The sequence below is a fragment of the Pecten maximus genome, chromosome 14 (assembly GCF_902652985.1).
Source record: "Pecten maximus chromosome 14, xPecMax1.1, whole genome shotgun sequence".
NCBI classification, from domain to species: domain Eukaryota; kingdom Metazoa; phylum Mollusca; class Bivalvia; order Pectinida; family Pectinidae; genus Pecten; species Pecten maximus.
In genome coordinates, this window is record NC_047028.1 from 21,335,864 (window position 1) to 21,354,956 (window position 19,093).

General features: G+C 34.3%; 2 protein-coding genes across 2 annotated transcripts in view; one reads left to right on the forward strand and one right to left on the reverse strand.

Annotated features, from left to right (window-relative positions):
* LOC117343001 (26S proteasome non-ATPase regulatory subunit 1-like) overlaps positions 1 to 4,745 on the reverse strand; it is a 220,248-nt gene extending 215,503 nt beyond the window's left edge. The window contains exons 1-6 of the mRNA XM_033905327.1: positions 4,616 to 4,745; positions 3,897 to 3,940; positions 2,257 to 2,330; positions 1,050 to 1,113; positions 462 to 567; positions 19 to 161 (exon numbers count right to left, since the gene is read on the reverse strand). Of these exons, the coding sequence (XP_033761218.1) occupies positions 19 to 161; positions 462 to 567; positions 1,050 to 1,113; positions 2,257 to 2,330; positions 3,897 to 3,940; positions 4,616 to 4,640 (456 nt within the window). The 5' untranslated portion in view covers positions 4,641 to 4,745. The remainder of the gene's footprint in view (positions 1 to 18; positions 162 to 461; positions 568 to 1,049; positions 1,114 to 2,256; positions 2,331 to 3,896; positions 3,941 to 4,615) is intronic.
* Positions 4,746 to 7,927: 3,182 nt separating this feature from the next.
* LOC117342779 lies at positions 7,928 to 17,866 on the forward strand. Its single transcript, XM_033905036.1, has 3 exons — positions 7,928 to 8,084; positions 15,896 to 16,221; positions 16,884 to 17,866. Exons 1-3 carry the CDS (start codon positions 7,966 to 7,968, stop codon positions 17,294 to 17,296), a joined length of 858 nt encoding a protein of 285 aa, XP_033760927.1. The 5' UTR covers positions 7,928 to 7,965; the 3' UTR covers positions 17,297 to 17,866.
* The last annotated feature ends 1,227 nt before the right edge of the window (positions 17,867 to 19,093 follow it).

The following is a 19,093-nucleotide window of genomic DNA, read 5'->3' on the forward strand; positions in this document are numbered from 1 at the left end:
ACATTTAATTCCTCTAACCTGTTTGTACTGTTTGTCATCAAAACACCGCTGGAACATCCGGTTAACGATGGCCTCCAGGCGGGGGTCAATGTCTTTTTTATCATCTCCATGTCTGTCTGTGTTTCCCTGCATGCCTTTTGTGTAGAAGTCAATACACTTGGCTACAACACAAAAAAATCAAACAAATTCAACAATGGATAAGAATATAAAAGCAGATCCCTAAAAACCAAAAATAGAGTATGAAGTAAATTTTAACACCAATTGCTAGCAATTAATACACAATCTTAATGTAAAAACATTGAATAACTAAAATTCAAACTAATAGTTTGCAAATTATTCTTCACAGATTTCCATGTGTGATACACAACTGGATATGAATGTGGAGTAATACATATTTAGAATACAAGTGTTGAGTTCTATTTAGATAAAAGAGTGTGGAGTTAAAATAAAGATGACAATACCAATTGTGGTCTCCACATATTCGGTGGTGGCATTAACATTGAAGAGACCACCAGCTCCGAGGGCGTATGTCAGAGATTCCTCAAAAGCTCCCAAGTGGTAATACACCTGGGAAAGCAACATTTTACAAACAATATAACTAATAAAATCAATATGAAGATTATGACTGACGATAATCTTTGGAATATCTTTAATGTGTATTGACAATAAAGAATCAGGAGAAAATAATTTCTTTCATAATTGCAACATTATGAAAAGATTTTCCTGTCATGGAATGAAATAAATTTGATTCTAATAAATTTTCTTGATATGTTATTGCAAAAATACCTTCAATGCAATTAAGTTTTGTTTCTAGAGAATGTTTGCAGCCAAAAACAAATGTAATAAACTAGTAAGAGTACTACTGTATTAATTTAACATGAAATATTTTTTCTATGAAATTAAACTTAAAACATATGTATCACAGCATTCATTCCAAATGACAACTTGTGAATGTTAATAGCCTTTACATTTCAGAAAACTCTATATTCTTCATTATATAATATCAACAAAATATCTGGTGACCAACTTCCGAATTCAACAATGCATACCTTTGATGCTACCAGAGCTGCCAGTTCTTTGTTTTTAAAAGCTACATCTTCATACAGAATCTCACTGGAAATAACATACAAAGAGATTAATGCATGTTTACATCTCGTTCTGGTTGTAAATTCAAAGTAAAATCCTTAAAAAAAAAAAACTCATATTGATAAGTGTCATACTTGAAAGTGTTCCTTCTAATTTAAGATTAAAATGACATTTACATATACATGTGTTGGTCTATTTGTTAAATTCAATATCAAAAAATTTAAGTTGAATCTGTATTAAGCGACCACTCAAGGGAAGTTGAAAAACGGTCTCTTAATGGGAGTGGTCTCTTAATAGACATTGTGTATATTTGATAAAATAAATGTTCCTAAGCTTTTTATTAACCTTATACATTTGCAATAATGATGTACATAGGAAAAATAAACCATCCATTTGAACAAACCAACAAAATTTTTCTTTATTATCATTCTCCTAATTTTTTTCATTATATACATTTTTTGTAATTCTTTTGCATAGCAAAACATATTGATTTAACACTAGAAATATATTTTATTGGTTTAATAGATTATTTTCCAATGCCTGTATATATATTTATATATATATTTCAATTCCTGAAATCTTGGTCCGGACATCCGCCCCGATTATTAGTTCATTATAATTACTGCATTTCCTACTTGATAAACGGCGTTTTTTCCCCTGGTAAATATCTCTTTTTTAACATCTCAAAAAAGATAACAAATCACGATTTAACTGTAAGTTGAGTGTTCATGCATTCATCAATTATTATATATCTCATGCATTATGTAGTTTATGAGTTAAATTGTCAGAATTCTAGACTGTCTCTTTGCCTCCTCTCCCGTCCTTATATTATTCACAAAAAGTAATATTACTTGGGTGTTATCAAGGCGAAAATGATAATGGAAGACATTTTGGAGACTTCTGGTCACTGATAAGAGAGTTACCGTTATCACAGGAATGAAAAATTGCGGTCGCTGGTCCCGTAAACAGAGGGTCGCTTAATAGAGTTAAAATATATAGCGAAAAGACTCAGGAGGGATTGAAATGGTCACTTAGAACAGAGAGTCGCTCAAAAGAGATGGTCGTTAGGACAGATTTGACTGTAGCATATTTCTTCAAAGTAGTGGATTTTTCACCCTTGATATGTGTACCATAAGTGATCATAAAGGTAAGAACCATGTATGTACTTACATCTTATCAACAGCCTCAGAAATCTCTGCCCAAAAGACATCAACGATCTTATCTAGTTTCTCTAAAGCAAACACCTGTTGAAACAAAATCAAGTTATCATAATGATATTATATATATACGGTACCATATATGGTATGCATAGTTATAAAATAAACATACGTTAAAAATTCAAAACATTCAGAGTCTCTGGATTGCATTTAATTCTTTTTTTTTTTTTTACTTTTAAGTAGTTGAAATCTCATTGTTATGTGTAATTATTAAATGATTGCAAGTTTTAAAAGCCCTGATGATTGCCAAAAGCAGGTGCAATAACTTCATGATTTCAGAACATCTAAATTGTTAAATGATATTACATAAAAATAATACATTAACACACACCATAAATGCAAATATAACATAAAAACTTGTGTAATTGGCACAGTGTTTTTTTGTACTGAAATAAAGTTTAAAGTTGGGGGTGCGCAACTGCTACATGTATACAGCAGCCATTCTGAGAGAAGCATAACACTCACATCCAAGCGGACATTATTTTTGTCGTCATTTACCGCATTAAGCAGGTTTATTGGGCTAATTAATTAAATTAAACTTGTGGCGATATATGCAGAAGTGATTACTTAATTTTACTTTTCTTTCAAAGTGTGTGTAAGTTTGAGCTGATAAATGTTCATAAAGCTGTGTGCATGGTGGTTACTGTAGCTTTTCCTCTTATACAGTTGATTTAAAGAAAATAAACAAGACACAATTTTGCCATTTCCACATTACAAATACAAAAGATCAGATTATTTTCAATGAAAATTCATCATTAAGTGTTTAGTAGAATTATTTCAAGCAAAGTTTTGTGCCAATCTGTGTTAGTGTCATTTTCATACAACGTTTTCGGGAAAGATCTCCTTGACATCATTTTTGGTCAAAATTTTTTCATGCGCATAATATACGGATAGCTAAATTTATTTTCAGCATTTTCAGCCCCAAAAAGTACATGAGCAAATTACACTGGTGTGCAAATTACACAGGTTTTTACGGTATGTAATATTAAAACATGTTTAAAATACATATTTAGGTCACCATATAAAAACATTCTGATTTGATGAAACATTAAAAAAAAAAAATTTTCTTCACAATGTTCAAAAGATATTTATTTCTATTACAACCCTGACATGTGTTCATTTGAAGGTTGATGAATCTATATTGTACTAGTTCGTTTTATTTTGATGTTTTTTCAGTAAAGTATGCTAAGTACATACATTATGTACATGTATAGTTATGTAGCAGGCCGGGTTTAATTGCAAATACTGCACATAGTTGTATGGTCGCCTTCTAGTTTAGGTTAGGGGTACTCCTATAACATAAGAGGCTACTGTTCGGCTCTTTTTCTATCGGATGGCGCCTGTCAAAAATATATCTCCGCTTAAAACCTCTAACATTGTTGGAGTAAGGTTAGGGTGAATTTCTCTTTAGCTCAGTCAGTAGAGCGGTGGACCAGTAAGCCGAGGGTCGCAGGTTTGATTCCGGCTGTCAGCACACTATTACTCCCTGAACTTTTACAGTTAAAATATTTCACTAATTATCAACTCACAATCACAATTATTATTAACACACCATGTGAACTTTCAGTTTAAAAAAATAGCACGTAAACAAACCTTTAACTGTGGTTCTGGTTCATCCAGCAGGGAGATAACCCCAGCTGAAAAAAAAAAAAATATGTGAAATAGTTCTGAAAACCCTGCTCAATACATTGTCTTCACACGACTTTGAAGAAATTCCCTTACATAGAAAATCTAAATTTTGAATCTTGCTTAACATTTAATTAACATACAGATTTCATAGAATATAACATTTCAACTAAATAAAATAATGTGTAGCTAGATATCTATATCAAATGACATCATCATTAAATTGTGAAGTCATCATAAAGTCATGATCTTAACATTAACAGCATTAAAATGAAATCAGAAAGTTATAAATATAGTCTCTTTCCGAATACATAATGGATTAGATCAAGGATATGAACTATGTCAATGATACTGATGTTGAATATAAAGTACAAATTACAAGGCAAAACGAAAATAGAACAAAGTCAACGGAAGATATATCTAGAGCCAAATTGTATTACATATTTCAATAAGGAAAGAGGAAGGGTTTCATTATATTCAAATTAAAACCTCGATATACTACCAATACTGTTTATGAGGTTTTGAAATCAGAACATGATTGGGTTTTTGTTCTATTTCACAAATGTTCAAAATTCACTAAAACTAAAATGGAATAACAGTTAATCATGTGTCTCTTAGTAAGTGAAGATTACGGTCATTTATTTTGGCAGAGAATTGAAAAATGACAGGTAAAATTGTTTTCTTACCTGCTGAAGTTATGTTCATCTTCATTTTGTTGGCGTTATATTCAGCTGAAATGTTTTATTATTATCCCAATGACTTGACAACTTCGGATCTCACGCCGGTTTAGTGTATTTCCGGTCGTCCTCGTTTTGGCGCAAACGAAACCGGAAATTCTATAATGTTAAACAAATTTGCGAATCTCACACATTTTAAGAAAAAACGAAAGGGTAACCTTAACAAAATTCTAAGAGTTGTGTGTCATATTGAAATATAATCAAATAAAGCTAATCGCTGCGTTGAAACAAGGCAGGAATCGAGAGTTGTGCATATAAATATGATTTAGTAATAACGTCTTCTTTAACAACGGGCCTCGATCGCGATCTGTACTGTAGAGTACTCTAACATTAGCCGAGTCCGCGCTTGAACCGTGCTTGTGTAGATTTCTAGTTCTTTCCTATTTGGCCTGGCTTTGGTGGTTTGGCTACATATCATTGTACAATAGGCAGGTTTAATAGTCAATCTATCATTAGTGAACTGTCACATATTGATTATCTTTGAAATAAGTTGGGATTTTTTATCATTAACATTGAAATTGAAACACTAGATATTACATATCTTGTAAATTTGCTTTTTGATATATAGGCCTATTAGTATTCCATAATAGCATATTTTACCTTTTATCTAGTCCTTGGTTTGCCCGTGTTTAATTTTTTTTATTACACTCTAGTCATGTCAATACAGTATTATATTGCACAACATCAATGTTTTCCAAATGTTAATGAATATTTTTCTCAGATAAATTATATCGGAAATATAATAAAATTATTAACAGCGAAATCTCTCCCGATATTAATTTACTATGGATCACATGTCATATTTAGTTGACATTTTTACAGGATGAACTTATAATCAATAAGTATATCAACTGTATTATGTTGTTAAATGGATTTCGGGTAGTATTATATTGTACATTGTGATGTTTTTTTAACTTTGGTGATTTGATGCTGGTAGTATTTGGTGATAATACGTATGTGGATGATATTGTGATTATTTATGAACTATAAAATTTACATTAACCTGACAGCTGTATATCTATCCATATCAGGGATAGATGTAAAGCTGTCAGGTTAATGTAAATTTTGTGTAATTATTGCATGTTTTATTATGGTCAATTTCTCTATAACTTTAAATCACATGGTCTTATGACGCAACATGATGAGACTGTAATAGTAAACAGTTAGTTGAGTATTGCCACAACTATAATACTGATGACTGATTGAATCTTGAGCTTGATAAAATGTTAACTAAATAAATGCTACTTCCATAACTTTATATTTAAATCCAATTTAATCACTCCATCTTTGAAAGTACATTGGTACTAATAGCTGAGACTTGTATCAGCATAGTTAAAATAGTTCTTGACTATATAATACTGTTATTTTCATTTTTACCAGAAAATGTGATGATAAAATATAAAGTGATTGAATTGACAAATTATTCAGACAATGTATCAGAGTGTGATTGTGTACTTGTAGTTTGGTGCGAGCTGAAGTGATTCTAAGAGGTTTGTGTGTAACTTTAGTCTGCAGTAATTTCTCACTTTTACCAAATTATATTTTGAGTATCCACATTCATTAATTATGACACAACCATATAATAGTTATGTCTTGAAAGGTCCTCTGTCTACTGTGATATGTCCTGTTCTCTTCTTATAAAACAAATCATGCACATGTACATTTTTTTAAACTGAATATTCTTGTAAATTTAGAGTACTCACTTGATATTAACTTTTTCAAAATTGGGGACCAATTTTTGTTTTGCGGGGGGGGGGAGGGGGGGTATTATATATATGACAAATTTGTATTTATCACATATATATATATATCATCAACCATCAAGAGTGTACCCGAAATTAATTAATATCATCTTTTTATGTTAGTATATATATTGTTCCGTAATTTGTGTCCGTCCATCACCGAAAGTTGTTTTTGTGTTTAGTTGAGAAGAATAAAAAATAAAAGTTGGAGGTAGCACGTGTTCGACATTTTCTATATTGAATCACACTACCAAGCGACCCCCAACACAACACATGGCTATATCAAACGTAGTCATCTCATCTGTATTGTTCCCTAGTTAACATGGAGACGTGTATGATATACATGTCTATGGTTAACTCAAGCCCGATTGGCGTGGTTTTATGGCGCGGGAAGGATGTCATAATTAAATATTTTAGCCTAGGCAAAATTATTTTTGCCCAGGCAAAAATAATATTGACTAGGCAAAAATATTTCTGCCTAAGCAAAAATAATTTTGCCTAGGCAAAATTTTTTTTTGCCTAGGCAGAAATAATTTTGCCGAGACATAAATCGAATATTGCCTAGGCTAAAATATTTTTGCCGAAGCAATATTCGAATTTTGCCTAGGCAGAAATCGAATTTTGCCTAGGCAATATTATTTAATTATGACATCCTTCGCGCGCCATATGGTTTATTCTATTTTTTTTGACCAGTGTGAAGTCAGCATGAATGACAGTAAACATATATCATGTATACTTTGATATATCTTATTTCTTATAAAAGAGATTTTGGTTAGAATATAAAGACCCCATAATAAGATATCTAATCAATTATATGCATGCATATAGCATGTCCTTTTTCTTACGCCCTACTCGAAGGACCGATCTGGATGTGGTGTGCACACCTTATCAGTACCCGTCTAATTAATTAGCTTTTCAATGATCCAAAAATGAGAAAAAGAAAACAAAGTTTAAAAGAGTATTTTTGGAGAAAAGAGGTTCGCAATAAGGTAGTCAACCTCGTAGCCAAGGGGCTACATTTCGTAATACCTTATTGTAATAAGAAACCCATAAGATTTTCGGAAGAGTTTGGTGCGACGATATTGATGTAAGTTAGTATATTTCGATAATACATGTATGTGTTATTTACTACGAATGCTAAGCGCCATCACATAAAATCGGCGATTATCTATGCAAGATTTGGACAATTTGCTTAAAATCCTTTGTTACAAAAATTAATCAGCCCCCGTGTCTGAATTCATTCAGCTTTTTACAGATGCAAAAATTGAAACAATTCTACGAGAAACTTTGGAGAAAAATGGTTCGCAATAAGGTAATATTGTTAACTCGATTCAATATGAGCTCTTAGTCTTCTCGTTACGTACAGATATAAACTTAACTTCCAATCCCTGTATGAACGTCTCTGACCTGACCAACGGGACCTTTAAAACACTACCTTTATCTACATGTGCTAGCAGAACCCATATATGGACGATTTCTTATCAGCTTTATGTAAAATAGAGTGTCATTCGAATTCGACGCAGTTGTTGACGCTTTTCTGTACAGTATACACACATAATGCATTGCCCTGGTCTAGTCCTCCTTCTCAACCTAGTGGTTCTTAGTTCGGCCGAGGAAAGTTGGTCCGGAACGACAGGGACACATTCTCGATATTCCGGTGGGGAAAGTAAGGAATGGTAAGAGTAGGAAATGACCGCCGTGACAATACTATCAATAGTTGGACAAGTTGTGATCGATTATCTTGTGTGCCTTTTGTACAGTCCTTAATTGAAGTTGCAGATGGTAGACACTGCTACTGGGTTAAACTCCAAAGCTTTCCAGTTTTAATAGTGAGATACTATTCAGAATATACAAAACTATGCGACATTCTTCTGAGATTCCTAATTGAAAATTATAAAATTTATAGATTTCTTTTTAGTTTTTGTTTACGTCCCAATCATTATTATGGAATTGCTAGCGGACTTAAATCATCAAGGCTTGCCAATTTGAATAGTGAGACAAGGTTCAGAATTTACGCATGTACTTGACATTCTTTTGAGGTTCAATATAGAAAGTCATGAAAATTATTGATTTATCCGATAATTGCACGCTCCATCAAAATTTTAACGTTAGTTTCGATCTGTTTTGAGCTTCCACAGTCGTGGTCTAAGCACCAACACTTTCCGTACCCAATATCAGTGGCGACTCCTATATAAAGACGAAACAGCTCATCATATTTTGTGTTGAAATTACACATATTGTGTGTGTCTTTTGTAAAATCCTTTGTTTTCCAGCAGTTGAGAGTTATCTTTAAACAGGGGGATGCTCCATTTTCTCTGAGAAATGTCTGCTGTCATCTTGTTGCTCATTTCGAACTTGTATTACAACATTGTACACCTTATGACAATCCAGGTTAGAAATGTTTCAAATAAACATAATTATACATCTATCAAATGTATTGAAGAAATGATGGAAGTAATTTCTTGGCAAGGTCAATATGGCAATGACCCTGATTTAATTAAATATAATATCAAGAATAGTTGATTTGGTGTTATTTAATGTCTCATCAACACCAACAGCCATTCAAAGACTTTGTCGAACAACATACATAGCATTTTTTGTTCATTTTTAATGTTATTTAAAATCGAAAATTTGTTTCAGCCGTTTTGGACTTTCCGAACTTTCCTTGAATTCCTAGATACATAACGTTTGTATGATGTAGTTTACTGTGTAGTTGTACACGTGGAGTATAGATGCTTTCACCATGTGTGACTAAATGCAAAACCGTTAATGCTGATTACCTCTCGCGGTATAGCCGAGCGACCGTCACGCTCTACCATCATTTCATAATGAGTTTTTCCACCATTAGCGATACTCACGACGGTGATATTCAACAGTATGAACCCCATGAACAATCGTATACACCACAGTATACCGAACTTGTGTCCGTAAATTCCCTCGATCTAACAGAATGGGAAAATGGTCAGATTCCATTGACGTTTTACGATATGAACGAAACAATGAGTGACAGTTTACGGGATGTAAGTCTCGCGTCACAAAGTGAAGAGTGTAATGAAACCACGTCACAAACGATTGAAACGTCATCTTACCTCACTGAAATAGAAAAAATGAAAGATACTCCTAAAGACGTCATGATAGACCATATACGGAATATCACACGCGATAGTGTTCCTGATCTTGAGGCTCTACGTTATAAACTGTTTACAATTGCAGTTATTAGAGACGATTTCCCTAAGAAAGATGGTTACCTAAGGAAACGTCGCGTAGCCCGTAGTACCGGGGCAGCACCCGCATGTAAAAAGCTTGCGAAAGATTGTTTTGTTCTGACCCGCGCGTGCGAGGGTGAATACACAGAAGACCTGTGTGAAGTGGTGCCGTCCAAAAGCAGAAAAGCGCTTAGCACTGTCAGCAACAAAGCACAGAATACGGAACAATCCGATGTTGGTGGTATTGTATCTTTAAAAGAAACTGTTATCATCCTACAAAGAGAAATTCACGAAATGAAGTGTGAGTACAATAAAGTCGTGAACAACCTCGAACAGAAAATTGACAAGTTATATAAAGAAAAGGACACAGCACAGAAAAGAAGGGAAAAAACACAAACAGAAACGCGACAACAGCTAAAACAAGTAACAGACAATAAGCATGAAAACAAAGCCCTACTTGAAACTGTGACGAGCTCCAAAGAGAACAAACAGCAAACAAGGCGGAAATTGAGGCTCTGAAACTAGAAAATAAAAAAATCAGAAACGAACTTAATGAAATTAATGTAATTTACCAAGATTCATGTAAGAAAATTGAAGATGTCGAGAAGCAGGTAGTCACCGTGAAAAAGGACATGAAACAGATTGTTGAATCCGCTTCAGACTTCAAAAATATGGCGAGTCGGTACGACAATGACCAGTTAAACGGCGTCGCAAGTACTAAAAAGTCGCTCAAACTATTATCGGAACGCGTTGGTAACTACATCAAATGCTACGATTCCGACATGACCAAAACTCAAGATTCAATACAAACATGTGCATCTTCTGTAGAAGGGATAAAAAAACAACTAGACAAGTTGAGGAAAAAAGTTGATAAGAGCGAGTCTCAAGGTTCATGTTAATCAAAGTCTACTATTGATGATCGAGCAAAGCATACTGTAGAAACATACAACAGATTCAGTGTGCTAGACGCAGACACAGTTCCTCAGTCGAGAGGTATACAACGACATGACCCCGAAACACAAACGAACGCACCCCTCAGCCACAGGTGCGTGGATATACCAGAGACTCACACGAATGCGCCTATCCATTCGAACTCCGCAACAACGTCAGGCGCGAGTCCACCCAGTAGTACAGGAGTAGAAAACAACGACAGTAAGGTTTGTGGAGAGAAAGCCAGAGAAAGGGAAAGTCGATCGTACTCCACGGTTGCATCAAGTGCTATCCCTGTACATTTTCCCACTTCGGCTTGTCGAAGTAACACATCCGCTCCCCGTTGTGAAAAATCTGATTTTGTAAAAGAACAGTCAAGCTTGGCAGACCGATTTGTTGGATACAAGGCTGTGTCGAGACAAAAAATATGCCGGTTCTATATACATGGTATTAACAAGAGAATAGCGTCAGAATCAGCGATGAGGGATTTTCTTCATAAATCAGGTGTGCGCGTGACGCATATAAAGTATTTTCAGAACAGTTGGAAATCCACAGCCTCCGCCCAACTAAATATACAATCAGAGGACGTCGGAATCATATCGGCTGGTGGCTTCTGGCCTAGTGGAATCGGTATGAGAGAATGGGTTCCGAGACAAGTCTTTTACAACCAAATCAATGATGGTTGACTCAATTAACATGATGTGTTGGAACATAGAGGGCGTTATGGCCGGCTCTCCATATTTACTGGAATGTTTAGAAAAATATCATATAGATATTTGTGGTCTTTCAGAACACTGGGTGAGAGAATATAATTTATCTTTCTTCGACATGTTTAAACAGTATGGTTATACAGCTATAGTTAAACCGGTTCATGAAATTGACCCTTTCCGGTATAAATGTAACGTTAGAGGTGGTGTGGTAATTCTTTGTAAATCTAACAATTTTATTTTTTCGGAAATAGAGGTTGAAAGTTCAAGGATAGTTGGTGTGGAGATTCAAACTCCCAATAAGGAATATTTGTACTGTTTCGCAGTTTATATGCCAGCCTCATCAAGACCAATTGATGTTTTTATTGAGCATGTTGAAATTCTAGAGTCACTAGTTACAGTTTACTCAAAAAAGGGTAGGTTTTTTATAATTGGTGATCTGAATGTTAAAATCAGAGGGCACAGAAGTAATTTTGAAAAAAATGAAAGGTCAAGTGTATTCCAATCTTTTTTAGATAGAACTAATTTGTATTCTGCTAACGTTCAGTTAAATTGTAAAGGACCAGTGTACACCTTTTATCCTCAAACAGGACACTGTACTACCATTAATCATATCTTAATTCAGTCAAACGTTTTTGACTTGATAAATTACTGTGAAGTACTAGACGATGATCTTCATAATTTATCGGAACATCACCCTGTCATATGTTCCATATCCATACCAGTTTCTGCCCCTCATTCTGCGGGATCTGCATATGTAAAATATAATTGGAAAAAGGCAAAAACAATCAATGCCTTGAAATGTTATACAATATGTCTAGATGATAATTTAAGTTCAGTGATTATACCTGAAGGTATTATATCGAATAACGACATTGACGGATATTATTCTAACATAGTATTGTCAGTCAAGAAAGCTGCTGACTTAACATTACCTAAAAGTGAATACAAAAGTTATCTTAAACCGTATTGGAACGACGAAGTATCACAAATGCATAAGGTAATGACTAATAAAAGGAAACGTTGGATCTTAGAAGGTAGGCCAAGATCCGGAAGCGTCAGTTTTTTGGAGTATAAACAAAACAAAGCTATTTTTCGCAGAAATTTACGTACTGCCTTTCATACTTATATGTCAAATCAGTTTTCTGAAATTGATAAGTGTGGTGAGATAGACCAAACATTGTTTTGGCAATTGTATAAACGTAAAGTTAATAAACGACCCCAATCACAAACTGAATTAAGGTACAATGGTAAAACCTTACGTGAGCCTGCTGACATTGTAGAGGCATGGGCGTTACATTTTGGTACGATATTTCAAGATAAATCGGATGAATGTTTTGAAACAGGCTTTGAAAATGATATTAACACGCATATTGACAATATTGAGTCCAATGTTAAGTTTGAACAGGATAATTTCCTGAATGACGTCATTACGTCAGTAGAGATATCGACGTCATGCAAGAAACTCAGCACAAATAAAGCTGGAGGGCATGATGGTTTAGTTTATGAGCATTTTAAGTACGGAAGTAATAAACTATTCGAACATATGGCTGCGTTGTTCAATATGATAATAAAAAATGAATACATCCCAAAACAGTGGAAAAAGGGATTAATTGTTACGTTGCACAAAGGTCAAGGGAAAGTAAAAGATGATCCCAATAATTATAGAGGCATCACCCTACTGCCAGTCATGTTTAAGTTATTTGAAATGTCTATATCAAATAGAATCAGCCCAGTCATATGTTCTGATACGTTTCCCAATAAGCAGCAGTCTGCATACCAAAGTAATCTGTGTAGCCTATGCACATCTTTTAACTTACAAGAATGTATTAATTATAATTTAGAAAATGGATCAAATGTATATGTTGCATTTTTAGACAGCAACAAGGCGTTCGACACAGTGTGGCACGCAGGTCTTCTTTTTAAAATACATGAAATTGGACTGAGAGGCAAGATATGGGTTATTCTTAAAGAAATGTATACACATGTAGAAAGTTCAATCTTATTTAATGGCTTAACATCACCTTTGATCAAAATGGAGAGAGGGATTTTGCAAGGGGGATCTTTGTCTGCCAAACTGTACCTTATTTTCATAAACGAATTATTGAATGAAATGGAAAATTGTGGAAACGGCGCAGTTATTGCAGATTTAAAAGTTAACATCCCAACTCAGGCAGATGACATTTGTCTTGTTAGTACAAATTTTCAAAGCCTACAAAAAATGGTTAATATATGTGAAACCTATAGTAAGAAGTGGAGATTCACTTTCTCATCTACGAAAAGTAAAATTGTATTGTTTTCTGAAAAACGCATATCCCATAATATACAAAATGTCTACCTATACAAATTTGTACTGCCTGTAGTTGAAGAAATTAAACATGTCGGAATATTGTTAAACGGCAGAAGAAATTCAGTTGAAAGAACTACTAGAGCATGTTGTAAATTAAAAACTGGTGTTATGTCTCTTCTAAAATCTGGGGCTCATCCCAACGCACTTAACCCTCTCACTGTTGCTAAAATAGTCAAAATTAAAGTGTATCCTTCTGCACTTTTCGGATGTGAACTATGGTTACTCTCCAAAACTGAAGTATTATTATTAGAAAAGGCACAAAATTTTATTGTGAAAAGTATTCAAAGGTTTGAAAAGAGAACTAGGACAGACATGTGTGTATCATTGCTTGGCTGGACTAGTATTGAATCTTATATTAATATCAAGAAATTATTATTTCTGGGACGAATTTATAATATCGATAATAGTATGCTAGTACACAAGATATTTATTACTAGATTTTTTATGTTCATTGTAAACAACGAAAAACAACAGGGATTTATACCCGACATTATTTCTATTTTAAGAAAATATTCATTGTATGAGACTTTTGTTGACTATATAAAGCTAGGGTATTTTCCGGGGAAACTACAATGGAAAAAAAGTGTCTATGAAAATGTATATAGAGTAGAGGAAACTGCATGGTTAGAACGTATGCATAACCACAATGACTTTTTCAGATTTAAATTTATTCATTCTAAGATTAAACCACATTATTTATGGAAATTGGCTATTAAATATCCTCAGTATTATAAATCTATACACTGTATCATAAAATTATGTACAACATCTCGTATGTTGGACCATATGGCTTTATGCCACTACTGTGGTATTTTATACAACGATACTTTAATGCATATAATTCTACATTGTGAAAAGAATACTGCTATTCGTGATAAATTATGGTGTTTTTTATTTAATATGTTGGGTATTGATTTTATTGCGTACCTTCACAATTTATCAGATTTTGAACTAGTTAATGCTTTATTAGGAAGCAAGTTAGACTATGACATGTCTAACGAAGACAACGAATATGTAAGATTAGCAAATGTAAATTTTCTGAATGAAATGCTTAAAAATATAACCCAATTTGCTAACAATTGATGTTTCAATATAATTACTTGTGTGTGAAATAACTTTGTATATGTATATTCAGACTATTCTTGTTTATATGTTGATTGTATGATGTAATTATTCTATTTGTGAATCTTCATTTGTGGAGGAAATAAAGAGAATAATAATCAAGGCTTGCCAATTTGAATAGTGAGACAAGGTTCAGAATTTACGCATGTACTTGACATTCTTTTGAGGTTCAATATAGAAAGTCATGAAAATTATTGATTTATCCGATAATTGCACGCTCCATCAAAATTTTAACGTTAGTTTCGATCTGTTTTGAGCTTCCACAGTCGTGGTCTAAGCACCAACACTTTCCGTACCCAATATCAGTGGCGACTCCTATATAAAGACGAAACAGCTCATCATATTTTGTGTTGAAATTACACATATTGTGTGTGTCTTTTGTAAAATCCTTTGTTTTCCAGCAGTTGAGAGTTATCTTTAAACAGGGGGATGCTCCATTTTCTCTGAGAAATGTCTGCTGTCATCTTGTTGCTCATTTCGAACTTGTATTACAACATTGTACACCTTATGACAATCCAGGTTAGAAATGTTTCAAATAAACATAATTATACATCTATCAAATGTATTGAAGAAATGATGGAAGTAATTTCTTGGCAAGGTCAATATGGCAATGACCCTGATTTAATTAAATATAATATCAAGAATAGTTGATTTGGTGTTATTTAATGTCTCATCGACACCAACAGCCATTCAAAGACTTTGTCGAACAACATACATAGCATTTTTTGTTCATTTTTAATGTTATTTAAAATCGAAAATTTGTTTCAGCCGTTTTGGACTTTCCGAACTTTCCTTGAATTCCTAGATACATAACGTTTGTATGATGTAGTTTACTGTGTAGTTGTACACGTGGAGTATAGATGCTTTCACCATGTGTGACTAAATGCAAAACCGTTAATGCTGATTACCTCTCTTCGTCCATTTTATACCAATAAATACCCGTACACCATCAAATCTTCCAAAAGTTATCACACAAATTTCTTTTAAATATATTCTCATCAGCTGACGAATCATAGAAAAATGAGATAGCTTTATGATGCAATTTAATTCATTTGAAGGCGCCTCTCTAACTCAGTATGTATCATAATATGTTAATATATCGTGTCTTTTGTACAATACTGAACAGAGCAGTTCTGTTGAGACAAAATGTAATGTTAAACGTTCGTTTGTAGGATGCCGTCAGACGAGGAACCATTGAGACTCCTGGTGGAATCTTTGCTTGAGCGGATGGAAAGACAAGAGAAGAAACTACAGCGGATGGAGAAGACTATTCAAGAGAACACAGAAGATCTGAAGCGGAAAGACATCCGGGTAAATAATCTGGAACGAGAGCTTGACGAAATGAAAACGCTATACCGAGCGCAAGTTACAGAGGACAAACATCGGCAGTACGATGTTCCAAAGCAGGACAACAAATCCGATTTGCCGCAAGAGAAACACAATAGTACCGATGACATTACAACCAGTCAGAAACCACAGGACAAAGTCATGAGGCCTGGTAGGTAACGTGACTGCATGCTTGAATGATCGACTATGTCAAAAGATGGTAATTTTTACCCGCTGTTCGTCCGTCCTTATGTACATATGTATGTAATTTCAATTTTGCATTTGTAGAGCTATTCCTCATTTATGATATTTCAGTATTGTAGCGACTTTGTATTGTAAACTACTAAATGTGTTGACGAATGGCTACTGAAAAGATTTAGCGATAATTAAGATTTCCATTTATAAAGTAAGTTTACGATGATTTTTTATCACGATTTCAGTGATTAACAACACACGATTTCGAGAGATGTAGTCTGATGACAACCACGAGAAAAGATTTGATCGACATCATAATCTCATTTGAAAATATTCCTTGCGAGTCAGACGTGCTCATTGTTTGTTCCATCGTAGATCTTTTGTATGGCGCTTACCCTTCCGGGACACTCTGTCTTATTCTCCTTTTTCATTTTCAATAGGCTTTATGTAAATCTAGATTTTTTTTCTCATGTCTTGCCCTCGTTTTATGGTGTTGGAGTTATGGTTTAATCATTATGTCGTACTCTCTGTCGTTTTTGCCACTTGAGACCAATGTAAATGATCATACAAATGTGTTTCATGTAATATGTTGAGAATAATGAGTGACAATGGCCCATTCGTGTTTTTTTTCCATTTCAGTAAGGGTACCGTCCGAGGAAGCAGTTGGTGCCTTCAGCGTTTCCTTGAGTAGGAGTATGGATTTACACGCGAATTTCGTGTTGACTTATGACGAAGTCAACTTAGACAAGGGAGGTAACTATAATAAAGTAGACGGGGTGTACACAGCCCCTATCAGTGGGGTGTACGTATTCACTTGGACTTCTACGGGAACCACCACGGATGACGTGTTTACAGAACTGGTTGTTGACGGATCATCGCGAGGCACAATATTGGCCGACGGGGACCAGTATCATTGGGATAGTGCCACCGGGTTGATCGTGACGCCAGTCGCTGCCGGGGACCATGTTTTTATCAGATCTAAACGCGGGGGTCACCTGTATAGCGAAGATTATTACGGCAAGGTTACTTTCTCTGGATGGCGACTATCTTAGATATGTTATTTTTTTCAGTGAGGGAAAGGTCTTCTAGTATGACAGTAACATAAAACATATATTCAAGACAAACGTTAATCTTAACATTTTATTTACATATTGCACTATAAGCTAACCCTGAGGAAAGTCACTTTTAATGACGGACTCTTTTCTCTCAGAAATTATTACACCGCTGTAATAGACAATCAAAAGCGACGTTCCAAACAGTGACGTCATTGTATGAGCTGATAACCTAATAGACTGGATTACCTGCTGCGCCGAACTTGGTTTACAACATTCGTATTCATGAGCGAACCCAATCGGAGAGAAATGGCACTAAGGCAGGTAACCAGTCTAATATAATTTCTAGCCAAGGAAATTTCTTGTTACCATCAAGGTCAAATTATGTAATAATGTTATAGGTATCTTTCAGCAAAAAGAACATTTTCACTCAGATAAATATTGGGGCGGGAAGGCATTGTTTATCATATGCAATTCTGTAAGGATATATTGTATAGACATATATGAAATGTATGAAGGATTACTGATGTTCTTTTGTTCAGCTTCCCAATAAAAGTTTGATATCTTGGATATCAAAGTTGTATGTTTTGATTTCGGTTAGGAGTTAAATTATTGTATTTTATATCTACAGTATTGTCAGTGAAAATGTTAGACTTACCATATACATTGAACGTGCATTTATTTTATAAAAAGAATTATTGCTGTCATTTACTGTGATATATTCTAACAAGAAAAAAATAGTCATAATTGTCTATTTGAAAATTATCTTCACTGAACAATAATGTATATATAATATAATTATATATCTAACAATATAGAACTACAGTGAAAACCGATAGCAGACAATATAGAACTACAGTGAAAACCGATAGCAGACAATATAGAACTACAGTGAAAACCGATAGCAGACAATATAGAACTACAGTGAAAACCGATAGCAGACAAAACCGTAATTCTAACTCTTAATATAAAACACGAGCAACATACGAACACAGACAATAGAAAAAGTACAATGCGATTAGGACCAGGTGTTCCGGCAGAGTAAGCAACTTCTAACTCATCGACGTCACCCGTTATGATAGGTCAATCGCATGTGATGTCACATGCTCATCCTCAAAATGGCGACAACAGACCTATGAATCTCATCCATGAACACCTGTCACATCGAACAAGGAAGATGAATACCGCCAATTGGAGTAACGATTTCGACAATAAACGTTCTCATAGTCTTCGAAACAGCGATACGAGGTAAAATTGACAACCAAAAAAAAAAAATAAAAATTATAAAAAAGACGATATTACCCAAATCCAGCTGTTCCAGAAGAATGGTCGTCGTCTGCATCATCGATAACGCGCGATTAATTCTAGGTCAAAGGAAGACCAGCTTGGTGGCTATTTAAACACTGACCAATAGGAACTCAAACATATCGTACAATGTGATCAGGATTACTCATAAAATGGGTTATAGTCTTCATAGTTTTCTTATCTGACAATGCTCTATCTTCGGTATAGCATGTCTCTAATTTCAAACATGCGTTTTTTTGGAGAAATACATGACTTCATTTGGTCAACCTTTATATTGACGTAGCTTGAATCATCAATGAATCAGAGCACATTTCTTGTTTTGAACGTTCCTTGGCGTTTGAAAACCTAAACAATACTTATGATACTATTAATAACACCAAGGTCAGGATGGTTTACTATTTGCGGACAAAAGCTTTGCACTCCCCTCCCCCGTTTTTTAGAGTGGGGGCAAACAAATCTGTTTTGTCCTTATAAAGCCTTATTTTCAGACAT